The 10,137-nt window shown below is 35.5% G+C and overlaps 2 protein-coding genes and 1 long non-coding RNA gene across 5 annotated transcripts in view; all 3 read right to left on the reverse strand.

Annotated features, from left to right (window-relative positions):
* LOC107668346 (extended synaptotagmin-1-like) overlaps window positions 1-2,761 on the reverse strand; it is a 16,626-nt gene extending 13,865 nt beyond the window's left edge. For all 3 annotated transcript variants that reach the window (XM_016460192.1, XM_016460193.1, XM_016460190.1), the window contains exon 1: window positions 2,230-2,761. In XM_016460192.1, the coding sequence (XP_016315678.1) occupies window positions 2,230-2,571 (342 nt within the window). In that variant the 5' untranslated portion in view covers window positions 2,572-2,761. The remainder of the gene's footprint in view (window positions 1-2,229) is intronic.
* Window positions 2,762-4,340: 1,579 nt separating this feature from the next.
* On the reverse strand, window positions 4,341-5,153 carry LOC107668336 (uncharacterized). The gene is made up of 4 exons (XR_001631882.1): window positions 5,103-5,153; window positions 4,979-5,005; window positions 4,463-4,485; window positions 4,341-4,380 (listed from the first exon to the last, which is right to left on the reverse strand). It is a non-coding gene; the product is annotated as an uncharacterized LOC107668336 (long non-coding RNA).
* A 2,210-nt stretch (window positions 5,154-7,363) lies between these two features.
* Window positions 7,364-10,137, reverse strand: part of LOC107668344 (proliferation-associated protein 2G4-like) — a 28,057-nt gene continuing 25,283 nt past the window's right edge. Inside the window, exons 12-13 of the mRNA XM_016460187.1 lie at window positions 7,927-7,980; window positions 7,364-7,837 (exon numbers count right to left, since the gene is read on the reverse strand). Of these exons, the coding sequence (XP_016315673.1) occupies window positions 7,772-7,837; window positions 7,927-7,980 (120 nt within the window). The 3' untranslated portion in view covers window positions 7,364-7,771. The remainder of the gene's footprint in view (window positions 7,838-7,926; window positions 7,981-10,137) is intronic.

A 10,137-nucleotide genomic window follows, 5' to 3' on the forward strand; every position in this document is an offset into this window, starting at 1 on the left:
GTGGGGGCGTGTTAGAACGAGCCGTTTTAGGTAGGCGTGGTTTACTCTTAACTTTTATAAAGAATATCTCTTTGGATTTGAGACTTTAGTCTTTGCAACTTTACAGATCTTCTTTATGCACCAAGAGCTTGTAACACTCCAAAGAGAAAGGAAAAATTTTAATTGCATCAGATGACCCCTTTAACAGAACGTATATGGCAATAATAGATCGTAATTGTTGAAAGAAAGAATCATAAGAGAGCATGACTACAAACAAAAATTCAATGGCAAAGGAAGCTTGATTAAAGGTCAGTTCTGATTTCAGTATAGATGTTTAACTCTAAATACATAAATAAATAATACATTAAGAATTAAATTACAAATAATAAAGGTAAAAAATAACAAGGTAAAAAATACAATAAAAACAATAATAAAAAAATAATAATACTTGATCCTCTACATAAGTGATTCCCCACTAAAGTTTTCAACTTTAAACACATAATTTGTAACAGGAGGATGTAGGTAAGTTTATACAAAACACACCAGTTAAATAACGCCACTATGTACAAGCTACTGGGGTATGTGAGGAAAATGGCACAACAGTTTGTCTGACCACAGGTCATACTTTTTCAACTTCTTAATGTTTTCCCATCACCCCCTCACCAAATTCTTGCTGCAAATGGCTCATTTTGCCATTTAGCTGCTGGTGACTCAGTCCCATGAGATTGGATACTTCAATGTCCAATATAGCAAGGGCTGGACTGACTTTGGAATGTAATGAAGTGAATGAGGGACGGAGGATGAAAGGAGGGAAGAGAGGAGAATATAAATATGAACTCTTGTCAGGGAGTGTGCAGGATGCTTATGAAAGGGAAAAAACTGTAAACTTTGATTAGTAGAGGTGGCTGAAAGAAGCTCTCATTTTGATGATGTTGCAATACAGGGGCATGATCGTGCATTCTGACTACAGATAATGTTGTAATATAGTTGTAAATATAGCACCAAAACTATGAGTTCACTTTTAACAAAATGAAAGAAACCTTCTGTATGTAAAATCAATGATAATTACATGAGTGAAGCACACTTATCCCACTAGTTACAAATGCTATGAACTGGAATATATATTAATAGTACCTAATAAACAGGTACCAGTATCTATTCAACTATTGCTACTGATTTGGTACCAGCAACTATCTGAATATAACCAACTAACCAAGTACTGAAAGTCAGTTACTAGTAAAACTGAAATACTACGCAGAATTGAATAGTTGATATCTGAACTAAAGTCCCCATAAAATTCAATAGAAAAAGCTACTAGTTAACAATAACAAAAGGAATATTTAGTTGTTATTGGGATTAGTGACTAGTAGCAGGTATAGGTACTAGTTTGTAATGAATACATTTCAGTAAACTTAAATCTTCTTGGAATGCATACTAGTCAGTAGTCAGAAGTAAAAAGTTGTTATCTGAACCACAGACCCCAGAAAATACAATGGTAAATGCAATTGTAACCAGTCACAAATTAAATATTTACTTGTTATTGGGGTAGTAGTGACTAGCAGTTATGGGTACTTTGTAATGAATGCACATTAGTCAGCAGTCAGAAGTGAATTGATTATCTGAACTACAGATCTCCATAAAATTCCAATAGTAAATGCAATTGGTTACCAGTAACAAATGGGATATTTACTTGTTAATGGAATAGTGACTAGAATACGTACTACTACGTAATTAATATGTTTTAGTGTCTAATGTAATATATAATTTTCACTTTTGGAATAAGTACTAGTATAATAAAGGTCAATCGTGAAACGGATAGTGGTCACTACTGGATTAGGCTACTTACTAGTAATTACAAAAAATAAGTAGGCTACTAGTAACAAAAACAGATGTTATTTTAAAGGAATATAGAACACTGAGTGGGTAATTATGAATAAATAACTAAATATCCGCAGGTTGAAGTATAAACAGTATTGTTTAATAACTAGGCTACTAACAGGTTGCACTGTAAGAGGTGAACAAATGTTTAAAATCATATCAGTAAATAACTACAACATGAAATCAAGCTGTCATTGCCAAGATAGCACCTAAATATAGACTCTTTACGCTTATTGTAGACAAAAATAACAGCGAAAATCGCTCAAAAATCCTGACTGTCTCGAAGACCTCAAGATTTCACGTGTTGAATGACTGCGGTGCTGAACTGTTGACAAATTTGAATTATGCCATTTATGGTATAAAGTCCCTTACCCATGCCGGTAATTCCCGTTTACTTCTAAACACCCGTGTAGTGGTGACATCCTTCTCATTCTCCAAAAAATACATCGCGCTTTGCAGTCGCTCTTGTTTTCCATCGCGACTGTGTTTCCATCTCATATAAACCAGGAGACCAAGCAAAACTACACTGATACTGAATCCGAAATATCCAGCCAGGTAGACCGGCAGTAAGGCGCCGAGGCACTTTCCAAATGACCAGAGAACAGACACGGCGTGTTTTCCAGCGGAATCTTGCGGCAGGGCCGAGTCCGCAGCCTCCGGAGCGGCACCCGCGCTCGGCCCCGCATCATCAGATGACTTCGGCTCTTTCTGCATCAGATCCTTTCTTCTGTGAGCGGTTCCGCACTAGACACTATAAATCCACTCAATACCGCTCAACACGAATAGGTGCTGTACACGTACGATTAAATAAGAACATAAAATTACTCATTATTCGTCCACTCTACGAAACATAGCACCGACGTCCGCTGCTTTGCAGCGGAAAGTTGTGGATTTCTAGTTTGTTTATAAGATGGGCGTGTAGGGGCGTGTTTTGAAGGCTTCAGTCCTCCTAGATTCTTGTTAAAACCAAACCGAGAACCTTAAAATGTCTGGGTGTGGGATCATGCATATTTTTACGGTCTTTTTGAAGAACTCGTCCATCATTTACCAGCCACTTAAGCCCCGTTATATGTTATGCTGTGAGTTACAGAAAATGTTGAAGGCGAAAACAGGGATTTTAAAGTTTTTAAGATGCTGTACATTAATATATATATATATATATATATATATGTATATAAACCTCCAGCACACATTTAACGGGTGTTTACATAATCATGTGACTACCAATGCGGAGTACTTTACACGCAAAAAAAAACTAATGGTGCAGAAAACGCATTTTGTTTAATGGCGGGGAAGCGAAATCACAAGAGGCGGGTAAGCGAATGCAAATGAACATTTGTCCATTAACTCCGACTAAATTATGTACTGACAAACCTGCATTTCAGTCAAACCTCTGAAGGCAAACTACTCATCACCTAGCAACCGGCTCAGCTGATGTTATGTTGCTGCTCAGATTAAAGGCCAGTTGTATAAACAGACCCTGCGTTAAGATGGTCTTAACTAGTTTGACCAACTGGCAGCTAGCCAAGAGATAAGTCACTCTTCTGATTAAAATACGACCAATGTACATTTTCGTAACTTGGATGGCTAACTTTTTACAATAGAACAAGCAGTTTATGCAACCGGCCCAAAATTTGTCTCGTTTATGCGCTGGTCTGATAAAGCTTAGTAAATGCTGCGTTGATTCCATCACACATGGAACAAACTCCAAGCCCCCAATACAGCTACCACCCTGTGGTCACATTACTAAAAGCAGTTACTTATATGCAAATAAAACACTAAACCCAATTTTCATGTTAATAGCTGCGGTCCATAGTCTCTGCAAATTTGCACCTCAGCAGTTAACTCCTGTATTTACTGGGCGTTCTCTCTCAGATCATGCAGTAGACACTAAAGACACGGCAGAGAACTACAATTTCACGTATAGTGTTTCATGGCATACTATAAAATCGTCCTAAAAGTAATGCAACGGATTTAAAAGCTAAAATAATGTTCTAGACCAAGACCAAGCATTGCATAATCATTTCAAGACCAAGTTTGAATGGGAAAGTAGCAAGGGATAAAAGAGCATGCACAAATATACAAGAACAGCAATGGCACAGATGTATTGTACATTCCAAAAATATCGCTCCTGCAAATACCTTAGTTTGATCTTAGAACTCATACAGCATGAATAAAACCCAGTTACCTCATACAAAACACCACATTAGGCAAAAGGATTTTTAAACCAAAAAGATTTATTGAACACATTAACAAAAACTTGCTGAGCTGACAGGTCTGAGGAAAGTCCAAAACAGTTCACATGGTCATCAAGACCAGGATGCTTCTACAGAACCAGGTGATGGAAAACCAAATCCTCATTCAGAAGAAAGCAGGCCTCATAGATGGTGGATGAGTGGAGCTTCAGTTGGGCTTCCAGCAGACTCTTGCTGAGGAGATTGAAGTGGATGAGCACTCAGCTTCAGCGAACGGGGTCCAGTTTACTTTGACCTCTGCCTCATCTTTCTCCTTTTACGCTTCAGCCTAAAACACATGGATTCAGTCACTTCATGCCCATTGCAAAACAAAAGAACGTAAGATGCAGCTCCTGCGTTTACAAACTTACCTGCGCATACGCTTCTTTCGCCACTGCAAGAAGAGTACAGCCATTAATAAAGTGGAATTGATTAGGCAGTTTAAAGAAACATTGAAACTCACTACACATGCGCATTAGCGCCACTGGCTAGATTTTCACTATGCAACATGGCCGTTCTGACGAAATTGTTTAAAGAAACCAAAAAGAAGCGATGAATACTTAATACTTTTGTAATAATAATCCACCATACTATCAATGTCATTAAATCAACAAAAACACCATAAACAACTTGCAGCAACAGCAAACTCAACGTGGTTACAATATTCCCTACGCTGGCTAGCACAGTAGGCCCGAGTATATAACACTACAAAATACAACACTAAATCTGTTAGTGACTTTACTGAACATAGTTAAAAGTACACAAATATTTACTTAAATTCTAACAAACCCCTGCAAGTTAGTATAATACTGTATTAGCCACCAAGATGCTATCAAGACTAGCCAGATAACGAGAAACTATTCAACATGTATATGAAAAGTACTCACCTTCGCTCTCATGATGAGAAGATGGTTCTGTAAATAAACAGGTACTGTTAGAACTGTCGATGGATGGCGCGTGAATGTCTTGGATTACTATGGATTGTATGTGATGTTAACAAAACTTCCTCACCTCGGCAAGCGATAGCAACAACTCCAAGAGAACGTCATGCGGGAGACGGGCTCTTTTATACGTCTCGCTTGCGTCATTTTCCAGCGACTATAAAAAGAAACGCGTGCTACATCTGTCAATACATTTCAATTTTCATCAAATTTATACAGCGGTCAAGAGTTCTCAGTGTACTTTGACTGAATTTTTGCAAATATTTATGTAACGCACAAGCGGTGTTATGAGAGAAGGTCTGAAATAAAAAGTAAAATTAAATTAAAATGTTTAATATTTTAATTGTATTTATTTAGTTAATTACTTTGTAATATTGGCATATTAGTAATTATATACTATTATTAGTTATATATCAAATTATAATTAATCAAATGGTTTCGTTTAATATGGGTTTTGATTTACCATCTCCTTTATTTTATTGAATTTGATGGACGACACACTGTGTATTGTATAACAGAAAAAAATATGCAAAATATATTCAAAACAAATAATTGTGCCATTTTCATTATGTCTAATTCAACTGACAAATATGGCTCCTTAATAAAAAAAGGTATTATTGGTATTATTAAGAAACTGTGTGCACATTTTTTAACATTTACATTTAGTCATTTTGCAGACGCTTTTATCCAAAGCGGGATACATAAAGCGATTCTTCTTAGAGGCAAACAGATACAGGAAGTGCTTGTAATACCACGTTTCTAGACATTGTTCAAATAAGTACAAGCTAGAAAGAGAAGGAATAAGTAGAGATATCTTTTTTTTTTTTATGATGAAGGAAATCTTGTTACGTGTGTAAATATTTGCAGGTGCAGGAATCTTGGCACCATAGACTAAAACCAGCTGCTTCTCATCCTCATGAACTGCACCAGATTAGCCTATTCTTTCTGTGAGAGGTTTCTTCAGTCTTTCACCAAGACGCTTGAAAGTTATTGAGCTTGTCTGGTGGGGCACATTGTTACAGGTGGTTTGCTGGTCGCTGCAAGGATGATCAGCTGTCCTTCCTGTCTGTCTGTAGCGCTCTCTTATACCACAGTGCTGTTTATTGCTCTGGTCACATCTGCAGTCCTCGTGCCTCCCTGCAGCAGGACTATGGCATGTTCACACAGGTGAGCAGGAACCCTGGGCATCTTTCTTCTTTTATCTTTCAGAGTCAGTAGAAAGGTCTCTTTAATTTACCAAGTTATTATAACTCTGACCTTAATTGCCTGCTGCCTGTAAACCAGAAGCTTTCCAACTGTTCCACAGGTGCAAGTGCAATAACTGTTTATTGAACAAGTATGAAAAATATTGCTTAAACCCTTTCCAGTAAAGATCTGCTAAGCTTATTTGGATTTTACAAAATTATCTTTAAAATACACATTTCTCTTTTTTGAGTTTACCAAAACTGTGGACCTACAACAATTTACCTGCAACACATTCAGCAAAGGCTTTTCCATGTTGATGCACAATGGGCCCAAGAAGTATTTGCACACTTGGGCCACTCTTAAAAAGGTACGAGTATATCGAAACGTTCTAGCTGTCAAAACATAGTAGATTACGTCCATAGTTAATATGAACTAAATTTGTGGATACTCTACTAGGACACCTCTACTAGACAGCAAATGCCTCGACGATCCAGTTAAATTGTTTTGGGACCAGTTGGTTAACAGTTAAATAAATTCTCTAAAATAATTCTGTTAAACACTAAAAGGTACATCATTGGTTTGCAGATGCCACTGGGTTTGACATTTTTTGTCTAATGGCATTCATATAATTTTTACTTTTTGAAGCCACTGTATATCATCCGACTGCTGCATTCTGATGGATTCATAAATCACAGTTGTCTCGATGTAAAGTTATCCACATAGGAGATTTTTGAGATATTTAAGTGCCTAAATTGAAATAAACCAAGCTCTGATCCATAAATTGGCTAATTAAATTTATTAGATGTATGCTTATAAAATGGCAGGATAATTTGGTCAGTCAGTTTAGTCAATAAACAATGGTTTCAGAAGTCAGACCAATAAGCTGAGAAGAAGATCTACGTCGAAACAGACTCTGGAAAATCATCTTCATAATTCGGGAAATACTAGAAAACAAATGCTGAATGTCATCAAACAGAAATCAAAGCTTGCCAAATTGATGAACAGTGCTTCCATTGTAGTTGTTTTGCTATATTTAAGTTGTAGCGAGGCAGTTACCACTCCAAAGATTCATTACAGGTCATCAATACAAACTATGATCATTTCCCAACTGACAAAACTCAACCTTTAACACACATCAAACAGGGATCTCATCTGCATGGACACGAATGGCACTTTGAAGCAATGCTGCCTAAAGAGTGCCACCATTACACTTTTATTGTTCATGATGGCTTGTACAATGACAGAGAGGGTCAAAAGAAACCCAGCACTCGCCTCCTGTAAACACGGTTGGACAGTTATCTACCTGCTCATCCGTACACTCCGCTTTCTAAGACTGGCAGCTGCTCCGGAGAACAGCCTTGTTCAAAGACAACCAAACTTAAGTAAACTGCACAAACCGTGTAGCAGTCTTATATAACTAATGAGGAGGTATTCAAAAAGACAGAAGGCTTGGCCGGAAGGCCTCTCAGTGGGGCAGGTCATAATTAGCTTTAACGGTTCTGTTCTTTGGGCTGTGCAGAGGCTCTGTCAGTCAGCTTGGTGGGCAGTGGGAGTTTATGCAGCAGCTTCGTTCTCAGCCTCCACTGGTTGTCCTGTGGCACTCTCCACATTTTTGGATGCCTGGGAAAAGAAAAATTATGCAAATATGGTTTCATATTTACAACAAAGTGCCATTAGAAATTGGGAAAGCAGATGCGGACAGAACAAACCTTCTTTTTCTTCTTCTTCTGTGCCTTGCGGCTGGCTGAGCTTTGCAACAATGCCTGCAAATCATAAAACACGTTGCCAATAAATCTCAAATGCAAAAATCAACTGAAGAATTTCATTAGAGCAGGATTTTTGGCCCGTAAATGTTTGTCCCATGTCTATTTAAAATAGATATTTAAAAAAATAATGACATTAATGAATAATGAATGATAGTGAATTATAAATGACATTAGGGCTGGGTATTGACACAAATTTCACTATTCGATTTTGATTCACAAACTAGCGATTCGATTAGATTCCAATTTCCGATTCGATTTTGATATCGATTATTTTAGATATATATCAGGTACAGCATGGCAAATTTTCTCAAGAAAAAAAATCTCTCAACTAATGCTGTAGAATATACATAAAAGTCAGTTGGTACATTACTATAATATTGAAGGTTAAAATTAACTGATTTGTATACAAACACTTAAATTACACTCAATGAAGTTTTTATAATAATAAAGTTACAATTACGTAATTATATTTCTACTCCAATTCATTTTTTGAAATATAAACATTTAAATAGTGGCTATCATAACTTGACAGATTTATTCAAACAAATTAAACATTGAAGAACAGTAGAATTATAATGAATATGTTATATGGTGCATATATTAGCAAAATGCTCCTCTCTAAGAGTAAATAAAAAAAAAAAAAAATTTTTTTCTGAAGTAAATGTGATGTTATGTGACATGGTTTACAACCTGTTATATTGACGTCTTTCTGCGGTTGAAACACGATAGTGTTTCAATATTGTTTCGTAAAAATGAAAAAATGAGAATCAATTAAAATCAAGAAATACATTTTTTTTTAGCCAGCCCTAGAAAACATGTTAATTTCAATATAATTTTGACAATAATATTTTTAATAACATGTTAATATTATTATACTTTTATTTTTGAAAATTATTTGTATACTTTGACCATTTTAATTCTAAGGTTCTTTCTACCAATTATTAGAACAATTACATATAAATAATAAAATAAAATATAACACTTTACAATAAAGTGTCATTTGTTAACATTAGTTAATGTATTAACTAACATGAACTAACAATGAACAATACATTTGTTACAGCTATTCATTGTTTGTTCATGTTAGTTCACAGTGCATTTACTAACGTTAACAAGCACAACTACTGATTTTAATAATGCATTAGTAAATGTTGAAATTAACATTAAGATCAATAATTGCTGTAGAAGTATTGTTCATGCTTAGTAAATACTATTGCAAAACTGCTAAATGCAAATTCTGTAAATACTAACTTACTAATATATATATATATATACACACACACACACACACACACACACACACACAAGGGTGCACATAAGTTTTTCAGCCTGGTTTTCATAAGAGAACCTGGAGATTTGGTTTGGTTCTCACACTGCACACAGTGTGACCCATTAAATATAACTATACAAAAAACTAAATTAATAATAATGATAATAATATTATTGCACTTTATTTATTTCGTTTATTTTTCTTTACAAAATAAAGTGTGATAATACTATTATATTTTAAAATAAAAAGGGAGTATTAATTAAAAATACAATTATTTTATAGTAAACTTAAAAATAAAATGCTAACATTGTGTTTTGAAAACGGCAGCAGAGAGCCTAGATTTATGCTCTCAGTTCAAATAGAAATCTATTACAGTTTGTCGATCTAAAATGGTAATTGTGCATTAACAGCTGTCAACCATGTCGGTACGCAAATCTGAACGTATTTACCCATATGCCTATACATAATATGAACATAACCAACTTAAGTACATTATGTATCATAACAAATACCTGCAGAGGGCGCCAACGGCCTGGTGACATTTCACTTTACAGTGTGATTAAACGATGTTTAAATCCATTCAATTTTAATAATTTTAATAAACTCAGAAACTTTTATTTTGAAATCGCGATGTACAATAAATGGCATATTTAGAAATAGGTTGATGTATTCTCCTGTGTTGGCAAAGGGTTATAAATGATTTACGATACAAATCTAGTGAGAAAATGCAGTTTTCCCAGATGAACGTTAAGCAATTCAAATTCACAGCATATACAGAGGAAGAGTTTAGCCTTTAGTCTTTACTGGTGCATTACCGGTAAGAGATCATGTGTGATTCAGGACCTTTTCAAAAATCCCGGTAAATTTGTTCTGGCAATCATATC

Source organism: Sinocyclocheilus anshuiensis, unplaced genomic scaffold (assembly GCF_001515605.1).
Source record: "Sinocyclocheilus anshuiensis isolate Anshui unplaced genomic scaffold, SAMN03320099.WGS_v1.1 scaffold3360, whole genome shotgun sequence".
Classification (NCBI taxonomy): domain Eukaryota; kingdom Metazoa; phylum Chordata; class Actinopteri; order Cypriniformes; family Cyprinidae; genus Sinocyclocheilus; species Sinocyclocheilus anshuiensis.